Source organism: Carcharhinus amblyrhynchos, chromosome 3, assembly GCF_965287045.1.
Source record: "Carcharhinus amblyrhynchos chromosome 3, sCarAmb.v2.hapA, whole genome shotgun sequence".
NCBI lineage: Eukaryota > Metazoa > Chordata > Chondrichthyes > Carcharhiniformes > Carcharhinidae > Carcharhinus > Carcharhinus amblyrhynchos.
Genome location: NC_137326.1, coordinates 114,463,624 through 114,486,641, shown reverse-complemented (window position 1 = coordinate 114,486,641; position 23,018 = coordinate 114,463,624). Strand labels below are relative to the sequence as shown.

Sequence of the window (23,018 nt, the reverse complement as noted above, 5' to 3'; positions counted from 1 at the left end):
CTTCTGTTTCAGCATGAGTCTGACTGCATGTCATTAGTACATCTGTGTCTATGCCATATATTAGCATATATCCCATCTTTTTGTTCATTCACGGGATGTGGGTGTTGGTGGCTGGGCCAGCATTTATTGCTAATTGCCGTTGAGAAGATAATTGTGAGCTGCTCCCTGAATCACTGCAATCCACGTGGTGTTGAGGGTACACTCAGTGGTGTTGGGGAGGAAATTCCAGAATTTTGACACAGCAAAAGTGAAAGAATGGTGGTATTTTTAAAATTTTGGATGTTGAATAGTTTGGAGGGGAACTTCTAAGTAGTGTTTCCATGTGTCTGCTGCCTTTCTAAGTGGACACAGTCAGGGGTTTGGAAGGAATGGCACATGGGTGACACAGTAGTTAATACTGCTGCCTTAGCGCTAGGGATCCATGTTCAATTCCAGCCTCAAGTTACTGTGTGGAGTTTGTACATTCTTCCTGTGTCTGCGTGGGTTCCCTCCCACGGTCCAAAGTTATGCAGGTTAGGTTGATTTGCCAAGCTAAATTGACCCTAGTGTCAGGAGATTAGCGGGGTAAATATGTAGGGTTACAGGTATAGGGCCTGAGTGGGATTGTTACTGGTGCAGATTCGATGGGCTGATTGGGCTGCTTCTGCACTGGTATGAATTCTGTGATTCTATGAGCTGCCTCCAAGAGCCTTAACAAATTTCTACAGTGCATCTCATATCTTTATACGCTGCTCCCACTGTTCATCTGTGGAGGGAGTGAATGTTCGAATGGGATGCCAGTTAAGTGGGCTGCTTTTTCCTGGACAGTTTCTTGAGTTTTGTTGGAGCTGCACTCTTTCAGAAAAGTAGAGCATATTTCATTACACTGCTGGCTTGCATCTTTTACTTGAAGGATAGGGGAGTCAGAGTTACCCCAGGATTCTGAGCCTTGCATCTGCTCTTTTAGCCATATAGGTCTTTATATGGCTAGTTCAGTTTCTGATTGATGATAACACCCCAGGATGTTGATAGTTGGGGATTCAGGGATGGTCGTGCCATTGAATGTGAAGGGGTGATAGTTAGATTGTCTGTTGTTGGAGATGGTCATTGCCTAGCAGTTGTGTGGATTCAGTGTTACTTGCCACTTGTCAATCTGAATCTGGATATTGCTCAGATCTTGCTGCAACTGGACATGGGCTTCTTCAGTATCTAAGAAGTTATGAATGGTGCTGAACATTGTGCAGTCATCAGCGAACATCCCCACTTCTGATCTAATGTTGAAAGGAAGGTTATTGATGAAGCAGCTGATGGTTAGGCCGAGGATACTATCCTGTGGATCTCCTGCAATGGTGCCTAGGAACTAAAATGATTGACCTCCAACAACCACAGCTATCTTCCTTTTGTGCTAGTTATGACTCCCAACTTGCAGAGAGTTTTCTACCATCTACCACAGTGGGCTTCCTGGTCTCCCGAGCATTATGTTGGTTGTGTGGATTACTAGCCCAGCAATCGTACCACTATGCCACTATCTCCTCCCAGTAATCCTTTATACTGCACCTCCTGCAAGTAAATGATCCAATCTTCAACTGTATTATGAAAACATGTCCTTAGCTACTTGCATTGCATTTCTGCACTCCTTTTCACAACTACAGGTTCCACCCAGCTTCAACCCATGTTCTTCCCCCTTCTCATGTTGCAGTCCTGAGGGATTCAATTTCCCACAGTATTCTCAGCCATTAAAGAAGCTGTCTTGGAGACATATCGGATTTCTTCTACAACTGGCAGGACATCATCATCTGCAGAATAAATCAATAATTTAGTGGCATTGCTGGTGCGTAGTGTCTGCTTTGGAAGTACTGAATTGCAGGAACAATGAGGACTTGTCATCAAAAGGTTGATCCTAGAGGAAAGACTGAAGACTATCAACCTTTGGGCCTCTGGGATAAGAGGAGAACTCAGGACGCACTGAGGAACTTGTTACTTTCTCAGAGCACATGGGGAAAAAGTCTTCGCAGAGGAATGATGTTCAACTCCAAGGAAAGAAGTCACAGCCATGACATTCACTGTTGTATCAAACACTGAAAAGGGTAACAAAGATCCAAGATTTCAGTGAATTTGACCGATAATGGAAAATGAAACGATTCTGGTAAGCCTTTCAGGAAATGAAGAAGAATGATCTCCTAATGATTTTTCTGGAGGACTGTGTACTTTGTCTAGGCAGTGGTAAGAGAGCCACACTTTATTGGGGTACTTGTTGAGGTACGGAGACAAGACAGCATTATCTTATGTAATGGGATTAATTTCCTTTAACTCAGAGACAAGATTACTGTACAGGATTGTATGGTTTCAGAAGTTCTAAGGATTCTGTCATCCAGCTGTGGAATAAAGAAGACTTTTCAGCTGGGACTAAATTATGGATTTCATTTGAATTTCACATATGCTCTGTGACACTGATGGACATAGGCAAGGCAACCTCTCTGGCAGACTCAGTATGGACAAAGAGAGATAAACTAAGCATTAAATTGGTAGGTTCAGTGGAACAAAAGCCTGAATGCTGCTCAACCAAGAGAAATACAGCAGACTCATTGAAAAAGACAACACAGACTTAATATGGTACATTTGTCATCTGGAAAGCCAAATCATCTTCCAATGCTCCTATATATCACTGTGCTGCAAGGGATTCTTCCTCATCGCTTCTAGGAAGAGCCACCTCAGCTCCAGCAGGTCTTCATGCAGATGGTCACTGTCTGGCCTCAGCCTTCTGTGTCCAGCACTTCTGGCCTTCGTGAAGAACAGGGAGATTCATAACTTCAGTTTCTGCCTGGGTTCTTTGAAAGAAAGGAATTTGCTGCTGATTGTGTAAACTCCCTCAGTTGCTGAAGGCTGAAGTTCCACCACTTCTAAATAAAAGGTTGAAGGTTGCCCCATGGTGGGAATCATCTGGTTTTTCTAGCATTTCAATTGTGAAGAACATAGAAAAAAATCACTGATGTGTCCCTCTTTTGACTACGAGGAGTGATCGTCCTTTTTTAATTGGAAGGCCTGTATCAAAGCGACTGTTGAATTGGGGTTTTCCATCCACGATGGTGGAGCCACTGCCATGGAATTATCCAGTCAACTGAGTCATGTGAAGCATTTGAATCGTGCCCGATTAAATTCTTTAAGCTCGGCCTGGCTCACATACTGAACTAAAAGCAAAATACTGCGGATGCTGGAATCTGAAACACATGGGTGAATGTGACTGGACAGTTTGATCCAAAGTAAGGTTATCTTTAATCTGCAGAAAGCCAGAGAAATTTTTGTTTCACATGTCTACAACTATGCAATCACGGATTAGCTCGTTCTTCAGTGCCCCATATCCACAAAAAATAGCTAGGTAATGTATGACAAAATTCAGTCAATTCCGCAGCTCGTTGCAACCTCTAGTTAAAATGTGACTTGTTTGGTTAGTAAGTTTTGCTTCAGGCTAAACCAGGTGTCACAGGCTTTCATTATATTTTTAAAGTGGACGTCCCCACATGCTATGTCAGGAGAATGTCGTCTATTACTGGACTTAGAACATTAAGAAAGGATGCTTTTGCTCTTCGGAGTGTAGGCCTGATATTTTTCCATACTGGAGAAAGTGGTATTTCCATAACTACCACTGTCGGCATTTCTGCAGGTCCTTAATGTAGTCAAATGGGCAAAATTGGGGTAGGGACTGCTCATCAAGTCTGGAGAGAGGCACCTCTCTCCAGTATGCCTTCTCCTTCTGCTGATTTGTTATGAGTTGCTATATAGATTTTCTTGACTCTGTGACTCCTTTGGTAACATTGATGTATTTTTATATCTGTGTCTCCATTGCTGCCACCATGTTCTGAGATGGTTCTTCTGTTTGTGAACTGTACACAACATTCCAGCTGAGGTCTAACTATTGCCATGTATAAGTTTAGCATAAGCTCTTTGCTCTTGCACTCTATGCCCTGATTAACAATGCCCAGAATACAATATGCTTTATTAACTGCTCACTCCAACTGTTTTGCCATCTTCAAAGATCTATGCACATGTATATTCATCTCCTTGCACATGTGCAGTTTTGGTCGCCGCACTTGTGGAAGGATATATTGGCCTTGGAGGGAGTGCAGAGCAAGTTCACTAGACTAGGTTGATACTGGAGATAAGGGGCTAGCCTATGAAGAGAGACTGAATAGACTGGGTTTGTACTCGTTGGAGTTTAGAAGGCTGAGGGGGGATCTTATAGAGACGCACAAGGTAATGAAGGGGATAGATAGGGTAGAGGTAGAGAGATTCTTCCCACTTAAAAAGGATAGCAGGACTAGAGGGCACAGCCTCAAGATAAGGGGGGGAAGGTCAGTTTAGATCAGAGTTGAGGAGGAACTTGTTCACTCAAAGGGTGGTGAATCTCTGGAATTCTCTGCCGGTTGAAGTGGTGGAGGCTACCTCACTAAATATATTTAAGTCACGGGTAGATAGGTTTCTGATAGACAAGGGGATTCAGGGATATGGGGAGACAGCGGGAAAGTGGAACTGATCCACTTCAGATCAGCCATGATCTTATTGAATGGCGGGGCAGGCTCCAAGGACTAGATGGCCTACTCCTGCTCCTATTTCTTATGTTCTCCCTCTGCTCCTGCACCTCTTTTAGAATTTTGCCCCTTATTTTATATTGTTCTTCCTACCAAAATGCATCACCTCACATTTCTCCAATTGAACTTCATCTGCCACCTATCTGTCCACTCCACAGACTTGTCCATGTCTTTTTGAAGTTTTACACTGTCCTCTTCAAGTTTATAGTACTTCCAAGTTTTGTCTCATCTGTAAGCTTTGAAACTTCCCCTTGCACACCAAGATCTAGATCATTTATGTACGAGGAAAAGCAAGAGCCCCAGTACCAACCCCTGGGGAACACCTATAAACCTTCTCCAGCCTGGGGCATTTGCTAGCTATGGTGCTGTGTACTTGGTCATCTGACTCAGGTTTTTATTCCATTTTCTTTTGTGCACGGGCACACTAGCTCCACAGAGTGTGAAAATGTAGAACTGCGCATGTGAAGCTCGCTCCCGCTCTGCACATGGACAGAAGGTCTGAGGTCTGTCAGGAGTTGAAGTTCCCAACCTTTGCGTTCCACAGTTTTTTACCAGTTTCGTTATTAGTGTCACAAGTGGGTTTACACTAACACTGCAATGAAGTTACTGTGAAAATCCCCTTGTCGCCACAATCCAACACCTGTTCAGGTACACTAAGGGAGAATTTAGAATGGCCAATGCACCTAACCAGCATGTCATTTTGGACTGTGGGAGGAAACAGGAGCACCTGGAGAAAAACCATGCTGATATGGGGAGAACTTGCAAGCTCCACACAGAGTAGGTTAGATTTCATAACAGAAAGCCCACAAGGAAAAATGGTCCAACATGGCTTGATTGGAAGTTAAAGCTAGTATTGAATTAAGACAGGTTGTAACGTTATCAAAAGAACTGTGAGCCTAGAGATTAGGAAGATTTTAGAATTCAGCAAAAAATGACCAAGTAACTAATAAAGAATAATTAGAATTTATTAAAAATTCATTCATGAGATGTGGGCATCACTAGCTAGACTTGCCTTTGAGAAGATGGTGATGATTCTTGAACCATTGCAGCCCAGTGACATTGAAGGAGTGGTGATCTATTTCCAAGTCAGCGTGGTGAGTGACTTGAAGGGGACAGTGGCGTTCCCATTCATCTACTGCCCATGTCCTTCCAAATGGTAACGGTCATGCATTTGGAAGGTGGTATCTACAAAGCCTTGGTGAATTCCTGCAGTGCACCTTGTAGACGGTACAAACAGCTCCCACGTCAGTAGTGGAGGGAGTGAATGCCTGTAATGGGGCACCAATCAAGTGAGCTGTTTTGTCCTGGATAGTGTCAAACTTCTCGAGTGTTGTTGGAGCTACACTCATCCGAGGGCAATGGGGAGTGTTCCACCACACTCCTGACTCGTGCTTTGTAGATGGTGGACAGGCATTTGGGAGTCAGGAGATGAGTTGCTTACTTCAGGATTCCTAGCCTCAGACGTGCTCTTGTAGCCACAGTATTTATGTGACTAGTCCAGTTCAATTTCTGGTCAATGGTAACCCCTAGGATCTTGATAGTGGGCAATTCAGCAATAATAATGTCATTGCATATCAAGGGATAATGTTAGATTCTCTCTTATTGGAAATGATCATTGCTTGGCATTTGTGTGTCCCACATGTCATTGTCACTTCTCAGTCCAAACTTGGATATTGACCAAGTTTTGTTGCATTTGGACATGGAAATGAGAGTGAGACATTAAAACATTATAAAAGTTCCTACTGGTAACTGGAAAGGAAGGGATTAGCAAAAGTAAACATTGATCACTTAGAGGCAGAGACAGGAAATGCTATAATAGGAAATAAGGAAGCGATAGTGCAATTAGCACTCATTTTATATTTCTCTTCACGGTAAAAGAAACACAAAACATTCCGCAAATCGTGGGCAATACAGGGCCTAGTGAGAAAGAAGAGCATGAAAAAATGATCAGCAAAAGAAATTGTACTGGAGAAATTAATGGTACTGAAAGCTGAAAGGTCACCTGGATCTAATGGTCTATGTTCTCAGATTTTAGAAGTGGTAGTTTCAGAGGTAGTGGATGCATTGCCTTTGATATTCCAGTATTCCCTGGATTCCTGAAAGGATGCTGTGGGTTAAAAAATAGTAAATGTAACCCCACTACTAACAAATGGAGAGAGAGCGAGGAAACAGGAAACCATAGGCCCAGTTAGCCTAACGTCAGTAGTGGGGAAAATGCAAGAATATTATTAGGGGTGCACTAACAGGTTACTTTGCCCCGTTGTATTATGATTTTTGGAGTTGACATGTATTTATGAAAAGATAAATCATGCTTGACAAATCTGTTAAAATTGTTTGAAGCTGTACCTTCAGCATAGATAAGGGCAAAGCTTGTATTTTTTGAAAGAGACCCCGAGATCCTTAACTGAAATTGGAACCCAAAACTTCTGGGAAGCCTGAAAACAGCCGACACTGAACAGAGCCATCAGAGCTCACATGATGATTCCAGTTGTCCAGTGCTGGTAGGTTGAAGAAGACAGAGACTTGATCTAGAAGCTGAGAATAAGCAAATGAACAGTTGCTGCAACTATTTCTGTTAGTTGAAGCTATTGTTGGTGGATCTATGCCATTCAGACCAGTAGAAATACTCGTACCTGTGGAACTCCGGTTGATTGTGTGCTGCTGATCAGGCTAAATCCTAGAAGATGCTCTGGGGAAACTGATTCAAATCTCACCACAGCAGCTGGTGGAATTTAAATCCAATTATTAAATCTGGAATTTTAAACTAGTCTCAGTAATGATGACCCTAAAGCTATCATTGATTGCCATTTTAAAAAATACCTAATTCATCAAAGTCCTTATCTTGAAACTAATTCATTAATTAAAAGAATAATCACTTACAAACCCTGACTTTTCTAACACCTCCCCATGACTTGCTGACTACACTCTTGTTATTCTTTACAGGTCTAAATATCTTGCATTTACTTCCCTGTAAATCATTGTACAACCCCGCTACAACAACATAGCCACCTAGACAACTTGTCAACAGAATTTAGAACAGGTCATATGATCCCCTTCCATTCCTTCTATTTTACAATAAACTAAAGACACAGTCCCAAACATAATAGTGTTATAAAACCTTGCATTTGTAACAACTGTGCAATGGAATGGAGCGATGGATAAGTGCATTGTAGACCATTGATCTAAGGCGATGACTTCCACGGTGAGAATAAGAATATAAAACATAAGAATTAGCAACAGGAGTAGGCCATCAGGCCCCTTGAGCCTATTCTGCCGTTCAGTAAGATCGTGGCTGATCTTTTCATGGACTCAGCTCCACTTACCCGCTCACTCACCATGACCCTTAATTCCTTTACTGTTCAAAGACCTATCTATCTTTGTCTTAAAACATTTTCAAAGAGGTAGCCTCAACTGCTTCACTGGGCAGGGTATTCCACAGATTCACAACCCTTTGGGTGAAAAAGTTTTTCCTCAACTCAGTCCTAAATCTACTCTCCCTTATTTTGAGTCTGTTCCCCCGTTCTAGTTTCACCTGCTCATAGAAACAACGTCCCTTCTTCTAAATTATCTATTTCCTTCATATTCTTTTATGTTTCTATAAGATCCCTCGTCATTCTTCTAAATTCCAATGAGTATAGTCCTAATCTACTCAGTCTGTCCTCATAAGCCAACCCTCTCAACTCTGGAATCAACCTGGTGAATCTCCTCTGCATACCCTCCAGTGCCAGCATACCCCTTGTCAAATAAGGAGACCAAAACCATACACATAACCCAGGTATGGCCTCACCAGCACTTTATATAGCTGCAACATAACCTAGCTGCTGTTAAATTCCATCCTTCTAGCAATGAAGGACAAAATTCCATTTGCCTTCTTAATTGCCTGCTGCAGCTATAAAAACAACTTTTTATGATTCTTGCACAAGGGCACCCAGATCCTTTCTGCACAGCAGCATGCTACAAATTTTCACCATTCAAATAACTGTCCATTTTGCTGTTATTCTTACCAAAATGGATAACCTCACATTTACCAACATTGTACTCCATCTGCCAGACCCTGCCCATTCACATAGACTCTCTATACCCCTCTGCAGACTTTGTGTCCCCTACACACTTTGCTGCACCACTCATCTTAGTGTCACCTGCAAACTTGGACACTCTACACTTGGTCCCCAACTCCAAATATCAATGTAAATTATAAATTGTGGTCCCAACACTGTTCCCTGAGGCACAGCACTAGTCACTGATTGCCAACCAGAGAAACACCCATTTACCCTCAGTCTTTGCTTTCTGTTAGTTAAAAATCCTCTATTCCTGCTGATACATTACCTGTAACACCATGCACCTTTTATCTTTTGCAGCAGTCTTTGGTGCGGCACCTTGTTGAATACCTTCTGGAAATCCAAATGCACCACATCCCCCGTTTCCCAATGTCCATTGAGCTCATAATGTCCTCAAAGAATTCCACTAAATTAGTGAAATATGATCTGCATTTCATAAACCCATGCTGCTCTTCCCAATGGGACATTTACTATTTCTTCCTTGATGATAGATTCAAGTATTTTCCACTACAGGAGTTAAGCTAACCAGCCTATAGTTACCCACTTCTTGTCTGCCTCCCTTTTCAAACAGTGGCGTCATGTTTGCTACTTTCCAATCTGCCGGAACCACCCAGAGTTCAGTGAATTTTGGTAAATTGCTACTAGTGCATTTGCTATTTTCCTCCGCCATATTTTTTAGTATCCTGGGATACTTCCATCAGGGCCAGGAGTCTGGTCTACCTCTAACCCCATTTGTTTGCCCAACACTACTTAGTGATGATTGTTTCTAGGTCCACACCTGCCATAGCCTTCTTGTCATCAATTTTTGGCATGTTATTTGTGTCTTCCACTGTGAAGACTGACCTAAAATACCTGTTCATTGCCTCAGCCATTTCCTCATTTCCCATTTTTAAACCGCCTTTTTCATCCTCTAAAGAACCAATGTTTATCAAAGTCTCTCTTTTTCACTTTATATATTTGTAGAAACATTTGCAATACATTTTTATATTCTGAGCTAGTTTACTCGCATAATCTATCTTACCTTTATAGTATATTTGTGGCTTTCTGTTGACCTTTAAAGATTTCCCAATCCTATAGTTTCCCACTAATCATTGCCACTTTGTATGCCTTTTCTTTCAACTTTATATCCTCCTTTATTTCCTGAGATATCCATGGCTGATTGTCCCTTTTTCTACAGACCTGCCTTATCACTGGCATGGAGTTGATAGCAGTTGATCTTACAAGGCTCTGATAATCAGTAAAGCTAAATCAATTTTGTTTTCTTCTCTGCAGGATGTCAGCTGTAATGAGATACAGGCATTACCACCACAGATTGGAAATCTGGAGATTTTAAGGGACCTGAACTTAAGGAGAAATCACTTAGTAACGCTACCAGAAGGTTAGTCATTTTTAGTGCCTTGTGCTTTGTTTCATTTCCCTGTAGAAACCACAGAAAGCATCTTCATGGTTGTGTGTCTAACTGACTTAGGGTTATATTGATTCACATAGTCACAGAATTGTTAAGGTGGGAGGAACTTATTCGATCCATTGTGACTTTACCAGCTCTGAGTGAGCAATTCACTTAGTGCCATTCTCTTGCCTTCTTCCTGTAACGCTGCACAAGGGCAGCATGGACGAGCTGGGCCAAAGGGCCTGTCTGTGACTCTATGATAGTCTAATTCCCTTTTGAGTGCCTTGATTGCACCTGCCTCCACCCCACACTTGGGCAGTTCATTACAGACTTTGCCATTCACTGCATGGGATAGTTTTTTTGTCATGTTACTTTTGCTTCTTTTGCCTATTATTTTAAATCTGTAAATCTGCAGTACTCCAGGTGAGGTTGAACTAGTGTCTTAAACAAGTTTAACATCACTTTCTTGTACTTGTGCTCTATGTCCCCACTAATAAAGCCATGAAAAGGTTGTTTATAAAATTGCATAATGCTCTTCTCATGATGTCATTCTAAAGTAGGGGTCTCCAAACTATGGCCCTTGGGCCACATCCGGCCTGCAGCAGGCTGCATCCGGATCAGAGTCTGGAGACCATTGTACTAAAGCATGGAGATCAGGGTGATCCATGGTACAATTTCTGGTCTACACTGAGTTTGGCATAAGGGCTCTTCCATTTGGCCATGACAAGGTGGAATACAGAATTAGCTAGAATTGTTATTTCTTAAAGGCATACCAATGAAAAGAGTATATATAGATTGGTCTCTGCTCTATTGTTCTGTCAAGATCACTCATTACAGCCTTGGTTCCCACATTGCAAAAAAGCTGAATCCCAGAGGTGAGTGTGCACCCTTTCCTACTTTGCAACAATAACTCCACTTCAGAAAGTGCCTCCTTGGCTATAAGGCATTTCTCAGTTCATTACCCAAGGTCCATTCACTCTTGTTGCATATCAATGTCTTTTTGTCCATCACATTGCGAGAAATGTGATGTTCACTGATGACTACATTGTACTCAGTTCAATTCACAACTCATTAGATGATGAAACAGTCCATGCCCTCATGCAGCAAGATATGGACAACTTTTAGACTTTTACTGTTAGTGGCAAGTAACATTCACGCCACATGTGACCATCTGCAACAAGAGAGAATCTAACCATCCCACTTGACTTTCAGTGTTATTACGATTGCTGAATTCCCCACCATCATCATCTGTGGGTTAACATTGATCAGAAACTTAATTGGGCCAAACACACAAATACTGTGGCTACAAGAGCAGGTCAAAGGTTGGATAGTCTTTGGTGAGTGACTCGCCTCCTGACTGTTCAAAGCCCTTCCACAATCAGCAATTCACTAATCAGAAGTACAATAGAATACTCCCATATGCAACACTCAAAAAAAAACTTGACAATATCCAGATCTGTTTGATGGGTACTCCATTTTTCACCTTCAACACTCAGTCCTCTGATGCTGATGCCTCATAGCTATAATGTGTACAATCGACAGAATGCACTGCAGCAACTCCCGAAGGTGTCTTTAATAGGATGTTCTAAATCTGGGTTATACTCCCAGAAGAACAAGGACAGAAGGTGCATTGAAGCATTCACCACCTCCAAGTTTCCTTCCAAGCCACCCACCATCCTGACTTGGAAATATAACACCATTCCTTCGTTGTTATTGAGTTAAAATCCTGGAACTCCCTATATAATAGCACTGTGGGAATACCTACACCATGACTTACCATCAACCTAGGGGAATTAAGGATGAACGTGAATGCTGACCTTGGCAGTGGTGTCCACATCCCAGCAAGGAATTTATGAAATTGTTTACTTACTTGAATAGGTTGTTCAACAGTCTCCTAGCAGGTTCATGCTTGAAAAACAGTAGTTTGGGCTAGGTAAAAAGAACTATCCATGTCCCAGATTGATGAATAATTTCAGGAAAGGAAGTGGCGGGGCTTTGATTGTTATGGAGAAGGAAGAGGAAGGTGCTGAAATTCTCTTGTTTTAGTAAATAGATTGACTAGTTATTGTGTTATTGAACATTTGTACTATCAGGCCAGGAGGAAAAAGTTAAGATTTTAAATTACTGCACTCCTGTAACTTTAGGCAAGCCGCTTTTTTTGGCAACTGTTTTCTTTCCATGAGATGATTGTACTTTCCTATGTTTGTGGCAGTTACTATTTAAACATCTGATTCTAAAGCTTACAGTTGTGAATGGAAACTTAATCACAAGATGGCAAAGAAAGCTAGTCAGCACCAGTTTATCACTAGCCAGCGACAACAAAATTGTGCCAAACTCTGTTTAATTAATTTGAACGTTACCGACTCTCCATCGCTCCCACCACTACTCTGACAGGAACAAGCAGTTTGTGCTCTGTGAGTAAATGTAGCTAAATCTCATTACAATCAACAGGAACCTGAGGAAAAGCAGAAAACATATTCACACAGTGAGTGGCTAGACACTGCATTGAGAGTATGGTGGAAGCAGATACAGATGGGGCTTCAAAAAGGTTGTGGGATATGTAACTGAAGAGAAGAGAAAAAAAAATATGCTGGGCTAGAGTGAAAGGACAAGAGGTTATCCAAGTTGCTGATACAGAGAGCCAGCATGGACACGATGGGCTGAATGGCTTCCTTTTGTGCCATACCCATTCTATTAATGCTTCTGGTAAAAAGAAAAGGTTTCAGAACCAAACTAAAAAAGCAAAGGAAAAGCTAATGTAATGAACAAAGATAATCAATAAAATATGCAAAGCATAAAGTTAAATATAAGTACTGTAGTTTGTGATTTGATATTTTCCATGTTATTGTAAACTATTTCCATATGTTACTTTCTGACCTGAAAAACAATTTGTGTTTTTTGTTTGAAGACAAAAGTATTTTCCACTTGTCAGAGTAACTTTGGGTTAGTAATGTGAAGTTGCCAGATACTTACAGGTAATGTTTATCAGGGGAACGATGTAGAATAAAGCATTGCTCACTCTGCTCAGACTCTAATAAATGTTCCACATCTGCTCGAGTGTCCTGTTTTCCTTTCTTGCTTCTTCATGAACTGTCTTCATGATCAGTCTGAGGCAGCACTGTGTTGTGGATTCAGGCTAATTTAGGACACTTGTGGGAATATTTGAGCCATGTTCAATACTACCCTTCCAAAAAAAAGCTTTGTTTTCATCTGATTCCAAGCTGAATTTTAATTGGGATGCCAGATGTGAAAAAGATTGTTCAGCAGACCTGGGAGCAAGAGACAGCTAACTCAATTGAAACTGAAGGGTAGCAATAATATGTGGGGAAAGGATGGCTATTGGGTGAATTAGGACATATGAGGCTTAGGGCTTTGCAATGGCTTCAAGAAGTTGTAGTCTGGTAACTTGGTTGCATTGCTTCAGCTGCAGAATACAATTGTTAGAATACAATCAAATAGGTGGTAATTGAATCAGGGTAGGATGTACTCAATATATAGTAGGACGTTGGAAGAATTATAGAATAAAGATATTTAGGAGTACAGGTTTATAGCTCCTTGAAAGTGGAGTCACAGGTAGACAGGGTGGTAAAAAAAGGCATTCAGCATGTTTGGTTTCATTGGTCAGAACATTGAATACAGGAGTTAGGATATTTTGTTGAAGTTGTACAAGACATTGGTAAGGCCACACTTGGAATACTGTGTACAGTTCTGGTCATTCTATTGTAGAAAGGATATTGTTAAACTAGAAAAAGTGCAAAAAAGACTTACCAGGATGCTACCAGGACTTGATAGTTTGAGTTATAAGGAGAGGCTGGATAGACTGGACTTTTTTTCCTGGAGCGTTGGAGGCTTAGGGGTGATCTTATGGAGACTTATGAAATAATGAGAGGCATAGATCAGCTAGGTTGTCAATATATTTTCCCAAAGGTAGGGGAGCCTCAAACTAGAGGGCATAAGTTTAAAGTGAGAGGGAAGAGATACAAAAGGGCCCAGAGGAGCAATTTCTTCAGAGGGTGGTGAGTGTCTGGAACAAGCTGCCAGAGGTAGTAGTAGAGGCGGGTACAATTTTTTCTTTTCAAAAGCATGTAGACAGTTACTTGGGTAAGATGGATATAGAGGGATATGGGCCAAATGAGGACAACTGGGACTAGCTTAGTGGTTAAAAACTGGGCTGCATGGACGAGACACTCACCAACTTTTACAGATGCACCATAGAAAGCATTTTTCTGGTTGTATCACAGCTTGGTATACCTCCTGCTCTGCCCAAGTTTGCAAGAAACTACAAAAGGTCATGAATGTAGTCCAGTCAGTCACTCAAACCAGCCTTGTATCCATTGTCTCTGTCTACACTTCCCGGTGCCTTAGCAAAGCAGCCAACATAACTAAGGACACCATGCACCCCGGACATTTTCACTTCCACCTTCTTCCTTCGGGAAAAGGATACAAAAGTCTGAGGTCACGTACGAACCGATGCAAGAACAGCTTCTTCCCTGCTGCTGTCAGACTTTTGAGTGGACTTACCTTGCATTAAGCTGATCTTTCTCTACACCCTAGCTATGATTGTAACACTACATTCTACATTTTAAGACGCGGGTTGATGGGTTTTTGATAAGAGAGGGGATTAAGGGTTATGGGGAGAGGGTGGGAATGTGGAACTGAGCCACGACAGATCAGCCATGATCTTATTGAATGGCGGGGCAGGCTCGAGGGGCTGGGTGGCCTACTCCTGCTCCTATTTCTTATGTTCTTATGTTCTATTCTGCACTGTCTCGTTTCCTTCTCTCCGAACATAAGAAATAGGAGCAGGAGTAGGCTATCTAACCCTTCAAGCCTGCCCCGCCATTCAATAAGATCATGGCTGATCTGAAGTGGATCAGTTCCACTTCCGCATTTTCTCCCCATAACCCTTAATTCCCTTGTCTATCAGAAATCTATCTACCCGTGACTTAAATATATTCAACAAGGTAGCCTCCACCACTTCAATGGGCAGAGAATTCCAGAGATTCACCACCCTTTGAGTGAAGAAGTTCCTCCTCCACTCTGTTCTAAACTGCTCCCCCCCCTCCCCCTTATTTTGAGGCTGTGCCCTCTAGTTCTGTTTTCCTTTCTAAGTGGAAAGAATCTCTCTACCTCTACCTTATCTAGCCCCTTTATTACCTTGTAAGTATCTATAAGATCCCTCCTCAGCCTTCTAAATTCCAAATGTTATGAACGGTATGCTCTGTCTGTATAGCGTGCAAGAAACAACACTATGTTAATACATGTGACAATAATAAATCAAAATCAAAAAGTTGGGCTGAAGGGCCTTTATCTATGCTGTAAACCTCTATGACCCTGACACTTAGAAATGGAGGTAGGGTTGGCTGGGGTTGAAGTTGTATAGTTGAAAATGATGGTTCTTAGCAGCGAAGACTGGCCCACAAAGTATTGTAGGAGGGAAAACCCACTGTCAGCAATGTTGAAGAAGTGTGGTAAAGCATATCAGGTCATACATTGGGATCACGTGAGAAAAGTGTTACTGTAGTAATTGAAAATAAATATTTTTCCCATGTGTTACATTCATAATTTATAGGCAGGTGGGAAATGGTTATCAGGAAGATGGTGGCTTTGTGGTGATGTCATTGGAATAGTAATCCAGAGGCCCTGGCTAATGCTCTGGCAACTGGTGGAATCATAGAACCCTACAGTGCAGAAAGAGGCCCTTCGGCCCTTCGAGCCTGCACCGAACACAATCCCACCCAGTCACTACCCCCATATCCCTACATCTTATACCACTAATCCTCTAACCTGCGCATCCATGGACACTAAGGGGCAATTTCTTAGCATAGCCAATCAACCTAACCTGCAGATCTTTGGACTATGGGAGGAAACCGGAGTACCCAGAGGAAACCCACGCGGACACGAGGAGAATGTGCAAACTCCACACAGACAGTGACCCGAGCCGGGAATGGAACCCAGGACCCTGGAGCTGTGAAGCACCAGTGCTAACCACTGTGCTACTGTGCCGCCCCATTTAAATTCAATTAATCAAAAAATCTGAAATTGAAAGCTAGCCTCAGAATCTAAATCTGGTTCACTCATATCCTTTAAGGAGGAAAATCTGCCGTTCCTGCCTGGTGTGGTCTTTATGCAACTTTTAATCCGCACCACTATGAAATGGTCAAGTAAACCATTTCATTCAAGAGCAGTTAGGAAATGGCAACAAATGCCGCAATGTCCACATCCCATCAAAAAATTGTAGTGTCTTTTAGATGAAATGCGATTTTTTTTTTTAAAAAAACTCATTCAGGGAATGCAGGTGTCATGGCTGGACATTTATTGCCCTTGAACTGTGTTGTGGAACGGGAGTCATGTAGGTCAGACCAGGTAAGGGTGGCAGATTTACTTCCCTAAAAGACATTTGTGAACCAGATGGGTTTTAGTGACAATCGATAATGGTTTCATGGTCATCATTAGACTTTTAATTCCACTTTTTATTGAATTCAAATTCCATTTGCCATGTTGGGATTCAAACCTGGACCCTAGAGCATTAAGAAGTTAAAATTTATTTATGAATTAGATACACAACAATCTCTAAGTTTCTTTAGTACAGTCAATGATTGTCTGAAATTCATTTTTGGAATAATTTGCAAAATCATGCTGGTTGCCCTGAAGAGGGTTAGGTTTACAGCACACACATCTTTTGAACAATTAAGTAAGTCAGTGATTAATAGTTTACCACTTTGTTAGAACTTGCAGATTTACCACTAGTGCGATTAGACATCTCCTGTAATAAAGTGACAACAATTCCCGTCTGCTATCGAAATCTGCGGCATCTCCAAACAATCATATTGGATAACAATCCTTTACAGTCTCCACCTGCACAGGTATTTGGTTCTTTTTATGTGTTGGTTTTGTATTTCAGAATTATTACATAATTATTATAAAATTATTACTTCACTCCCTAATTCAGATTCTGAACAATATTCTGTGACAGATTTAGTACCTTCAACATATACAGATATTGCTGAATAAAGGGGTATGTTGAAGCTTTTTGTCCTGCACTCATCAGGACACTTTGCAAGAATACACACGAGTACAAAGGGAAAGTAACAATTTATACTGTATGAGAAGAAAATGGTGGTTTGCAAATGGACTGTGATTGGTAAAGGTGTTGCCAAGGAGAATGCACCTGTTGATAGTAACTGACAGATAGCTGCCAAGCATTGTTTGAAACTTAAGCTGGGCAATTTGACCCTGATTAGTCAAGGCATTGCCAGGGAAATGAATAAGTCATATGTTTTGTTACCACGCCTCTTTTTTTAGACTTATAAAAATGCCTGTTTTATCCCCTGACATTCAGTCAGGGGAACACACCGGAGCGATTATTATCTGCCTTTTCTCTGCAGTTCTGACTGACCTGATGTGTATTATTTCCAGCATTTTCTGTCCTTACTTGAATTGCAACATTTGCAGTTTTTTCTTATACGGGCTTGAGTATTCAATTTTCACTTACTTATGACAGTTTTAAGAGCACTCTTATCCATTCTTAGCAACTTTGTGATTACTCCAGTTGAGATATCATACATTTACTTGGATCTGTATTGTGTTGACATATTTGTGACCTGACTTTCAGTATTATTCTAATGCAATGATAAAAATCAAACACTTGTGCTTTTCTTTTAGATTTGTATAAAGGGGAAAATCCATATATTCAAATATCTGAATATTGAAGCATGTAAAAGCGTTCCAGATCTGCCAGAATATGATCGAACGAGGCAGATCGGATTCAATTCATGGTTAGTAATGAAATTTACTAATTTAATTTGGATCAATCTAAAATCTTTCACTTGTTACCTGCAGTTTAAACATGTCAGGGATATATTTTTTTCACATTTCATTACTTCTCTTACTAACCAGAATTCAGTTTTAGGCATGAATTTTGTACCTGTGATTTGAAGCTTAATGAATGACTCTGAAACCTATTTTGTTTCATCATTAAAGCTTTTTCATTGGGAGAGTGAATAAGAGATTAATTCAGACCCTAATGGGTTAAGGTAATGTCAAACAAAATTCTGGATTCCTTGTTGGGTATGTGTTCAGTTGCACTCAGCCCTTAGCTGGAAGTAGGTTGTAACATGCGTAACATTTCGGTTACGAGTGGTGTGCCTCAGGGATCTGTTTTGGGGCCACTGTTGTTTGTAATCTTTATTAATGATCTGGATGAGGGTATAGTTGGGTGGATTAGTAAATTTGCTGATGACACCAAAGTCGGAGGTGTGGTAGATTGTGAGGAAGGGTGTCATAGTCTGCAGGGAGACTTAGATAGGTTGCAGAGCTGGGCCGAGAGGTGGCGGATGGAATTTAATGCGGAGAAGTGTGAGGTAATTCACTTTGGTAGGAGCAACAGATGTGTCGAGTATAGGGCTAACGAGAGGACTTTGAATAGTGTGGATGAACAGAGGGATCTAGGTGTATGTGTACATAGATCCCTGAAAGTAGGGAATCAAGTAGGTGAGGTTGTTAAGAAGGCGTATGGTGTCTTGGCGTTTATTGGTAGGGGGATTGAATTTAGGAGTCGCAGCGTCGTGTTGCAACTGTACACTACTCTGGTGCGGCCGCACTTGGAGTACTATGTGCAGTTCTGGTCCCCACATTACAGGAAGGATGTGGAGGCTTTGGAGAGGGTGCAGAGGAGGTTTACTAGGATGTTGCCTGGTATGGTGGGGAGGTCCTATGAGGAGAGACTGAGGGATTTAGGGTTGTTTTCGTTGGAAAGAAGGCGGCTAAGAGGGGATCTTATTGAAACATATAAGATGATTAGAGGTTTAGATAGGGTGGATAGTGATAGCCTTTTTCCTCGGATGGAGAAAACTAGCACGAGGGGGCATGGCTTTAAATTAAGGGGGGGTAGTTATAGGACGGATGTCAGGGGTAGGTTCTTTACCCAGCGGGTGGTGAGGGATTGGAATGCCCTGCCTGCTGCAGTTGTAAATGCGCCTAGTTTGGGGGCGTTTAAGAGATCTCTGGATAGGTTTATGGACAAAAAGGGATTGGTATAGGCTAGTGGGTCATTGTTTTTGTAACTGGTCGGCGCAACATCGTGGGCCGAAGGGCCTGTTCTGCGCTGTTATGTTCTATGCTGCACTGGGGAAAAAGGGTAAAAATAATCCTTGATGACTGTCAATGAAAGCTTCTGAAAGTGTAAACATGTCACCAACAAGTAAAAACATGGTCAGAAGCAAAATGCTGCAGGTGCTGAAAATCTGAAATAAATAGAGAATGCTGAAAATACTCAGCAAGTCTGTGGAAGGGAAACGTTGTTAACGACCTGGATTTTCATCTTCGAGGCTGGTAGGAAGAGTTGGGAAAATTTCCATCTCACCTGCCTTGGAAAAAGCACTCAAGGTGGGATCTTCATTGGCTGGGAACTATATATGAGCTCGAATCTAGACAGATAACACAAAAGTGCTGAGGCAACTACAATGATTGCTGGGTGCTCAGCCAGTCTACTAATAAAGTTGAGATCAGTGCCATGGAGTTTTGTCCCAATTTTTAAAGAACATATATAAAGCCCTCCTTCCTTCATCCATTACAGCCCCTTCCACCTTCCAATTATTCCTTATATTCCATCCCTGACTCCTCATGCCCCCATGCCAAGCTCTCCCTCTCCACCCACCCACCCAGTATATCCCCTCATGCCTCCTACATCAGGCTCTGTCCTTCTACTCATCCCTCAGTCCCTTTATGTGCCCTCATGCCAATCTCTGACACTTGCATGCACATTTACTCATTGTACCCTTCCTAAAACCAGTGAACACCACAGTGTAAATTAGGGTGCATTTAAAACAAAAGCTTTGAAAAAATGTAATCCTTTAATCATTTTTTCCAGTGCTTGATAAAAGTCTGGATAAGCTACTAAATGTCAAATATCCAAGCCCTTTGAAATTTCAAAAAAGCCAAATACACGTAATGAGGTTTGCTTGAGAGCCCAAGCATCTATTAGAATAACAGAACATCTCCGCCCCAGAGGAAACATTGTTTGAGTAACAGGTCAGGGCCTCTGGTCTCTGTGGTCAATTTCACTATATTTGTTGATATAACTGGTTTCAAATGTTTGTGGTTTTTGAAACTTCATAGGATCTAGATGATTGACACTTTTATTAGCTTGTCCAGAGTTTATTTTCAAGCATAAGGAAGGTTATTAAAGGATTACATTTTTTCATGGCTTATTTTTAATGCATCCCATTTATATTGTTTTCATTGGTTCCAGAAAGCGCACAGTAAGCCAATGGGTGTGGAAGTTCCAGAGCTCGGCATAGGGGGCCTGAGGGGGTGGCTGGAAAAGCAGAGCTTGGCGTTGCATGAGGGGGTACATGAAAGCGCAGAGCCTTGGTAAGCAGAGGCAAGCGGAAGAGCATGAGGGACCTGAACGGGGTGTAACTTGGCAGAGGAGACAAGAGGAGAAACTTTTGGGCTATTCTGTTAAATGGTTCTCTCATGCACACTTGAGTTCATGACTCCTTTAAGGAAACCATGGCCCTGATTTTACCAGCACGGCCGCCCCGAAATTAGGGTGGGCGAGGCTCACAGAACAGCATTTGCCCTTGGCCTCGGATACGATCTTATGAGCCTCAGGTGGCTGTGCCATTAAAATCAGGGCCCGTCACTCTTAAAAAGGTGGCTTGACCCCATGAAAAGAGTTGGTGGAGGTATTTATTTTACTAATGGAGTTGGCCAGGTCGGATGTCTGACAGGAAACAGTCCGCAACTTTAAAGGCATTCTCAGAAATTGTATAATCTGGGAATGGGGTCAGGTATTTCTGAGTATGGACCCACCTGTCATTTTTAAAGGGCTCCTGTGACAACCAGAATCAATGTTTCAGGTTGATGTTCTATTGTCAGAATTGAGCGCTGGAAGTTCAACGACCTGAAATGGTAACTATTTCTCTTTCCACAAATACAGCCTGACCTGCTGAAGATTTCCAGATTCCTCTGGCTTTATGAGAACAGGACCACCTTTTTTATCATGCACACCGTTGACTGAACCCTCAGCACTGATTCATATTTAGCTTCACGCACACATTTGATATATATTTGTATTAATCCTTTCTAGCTTACTGAAGCTCTGTTGTGATAATGTAGTCATGTATTCAACGACGGTGACACCACAAGTCACCAGCATGGGAAACAGACAGAAAAGAAGTAGCCATGTAAGAGAGAACACATCTGTAAATAAAACTTTGTTGCTTTTAACTGTGTCCTGAGCACAGCACATCGCCAATATACAACATAAAAACTGGCAACAAGTTTGATAAACAGGTATTGCTGGCCACGCGGGACTAAAATTTGCTGAGAAAAGTTGGAAAAAGAAACGTTAGAAATGAAGCTCTTCATGTGCTCCTGACCTAACTGGCTAGGTGGATGTGAGTAATGATCTGCTGCAGAGCAATTATCGAACTGGGTGTGTTGAATAAGAGACTGAAGGTCAGATTGTTACCTTGTGTGAAAGAAATCAAAGTTGCTGTTGGAAACACGTTGCGAAGTGCGCATATGGGAAACCTCCATTAGTAGAGAAAGTGCTGGTGTTTTTGGTGTTGCGAAATGCTTTGATGAAAATGTGGAGTGCTGGAGCTCTTATACTGAGCATTTTGGCTATTTTGTGTGGGCAAACAAAATAGCTAAAGATATTAGGGTACCCCCTTTCCTGGGTGTGATGTGGGGGGAGGAAGCATTTAATCTCCTCCAAAGTTTAGTGCAATCTGGGAATCTAGGCTAAACAGCTCATAGATATTGTGCAAGCACATTTTTTGCTGAAGCCTTTGGTGATTGTAGAGCATTTCAGATTCCAGAAAAGAAACCAAGAGGTGGAGTCAATTGTACATTTCGTGGCTGTGCTTAAAAAACCTGCAGAATATTGAGCGTTTGGAGATGAGCTGAATTGTACAAGTCGGGACAGATTTGTCTGTTGGCTGCCTAGTAAAACAGTATGGAAACATTTTCTGATCAAGAGTAACCTTACTGTAAAAGAAAAAGGCATGGAACCTGCTGTTTTTATTGAATTGGTTGCAAAATAAGATTAGCAATTGAGTTTGTGTACTCTCGACATAAAATGGCTGCTCAATCGACACCCAAGAATCTTGAAATTCACACAGTGGCACTGGTGTGCAAAGCCAGGGCATTCTGCAGCTGTATGCTGATGTATAGACATGGTATGTTGAAGTTGTGGGGAGAAAGAAACGACAGAGTATGCCTACTGGAAGGAAAAAGCAAGTTGGAAGTAAAAATAAGAACAAAGAACCAAAAAATACCAGCTTTTAAACAGAGCGAAAGGAGAAATGTTTAGAGGTTGAGAAAAATAAAGTGAGCCACAGTCTAAGGAGTAATTATCACTGAATGTGCTAGCAGTTGTTGGCGCTACACATAGATATGAGGTTACTCCAATGCTGGATGGACAACCAACTAGGGTGGAAGTTGGCACTGGAACAGCAGTCAGGCTGTTGCCAGAAACTCAGACATGTTCCCTTGAAGCCATCAAGAATCATGCTGAAGACCTAAACAGGTGAAATGGTTCCCTATAAGGCTGCATCAAAGTAGCTGTGTAACTGAATAGGCAAACAGCAGATTTGCCTCTACACTTAGTGAAGAGAAATTATCTAGCATTAATGAGTTGTGCGTGGTTGGGAAGATTCAACTGAACTGGGCTAAAGGCAACAAGATGACCATTGGAGAATCAGGCCTCGCAAAAAAGTTACAGAAACACACTGCTGTGTTTGATTGTGAATTACGGAGCATGAAAGACATTACAGTTAAATTGAAAATAAAAGAAGGAAGCCACGCAAAATGCTTGATGGCGAGGTCTATATCATACGTTGTTAGACCGAAGGTGGAAATTACTTTGGAGTGATTTGTGAAGATGGGAGTCTTGGAACCCGTCAGCATTAGTGAATGTGTCATGTCAATAACTCCTGTCACCAAAAGGACGGATCTGTCCAGATCTGCGGAGACTTCAAAGTCACCATTAAT

The 23,018-nt window shown here is 41.7% G+C and overlaps 1 protein-coding gene across 13 annotated transcripts in view; it reads left to right on the top strand.

Moving 5' to 3' along the window:
- Nucleotides 1–23,018, top strand: part of lrch3 (leucine-rich repeats and calponin homology (CH) domain containing 3) — a 137,024-nt gene that overhangs the window by 48,046 nt on the left and 65,960 nt on the right. For all 13 annotated transcript variants that reach the window (XR_013886332.1, XM_080185778.1, XM_080185774.1 and 10 more), the window contains exons 4-6: nucleotides 9,896–10,001; nucleotides 16,743–16,879; nucleotides 17,679–17,791. Coding sequence is in view for 12 of the 13 variants with exons in the window: in XM_080185778.1 (XP_080041904.1) it covers nucleotides 9,896–10,001; nucleotides 16,743–16,879; nucleotides 17,679–17,791 (356 nt within the window). In the remaining variant the exon portion in view is untranslated. The remainder of the gene's footprint in view (nucleotides 1–9,895; nucleotides 10,002–16,742; nucleotides 16,880–17,678; nucleotides 17,792–23,018) is intronic.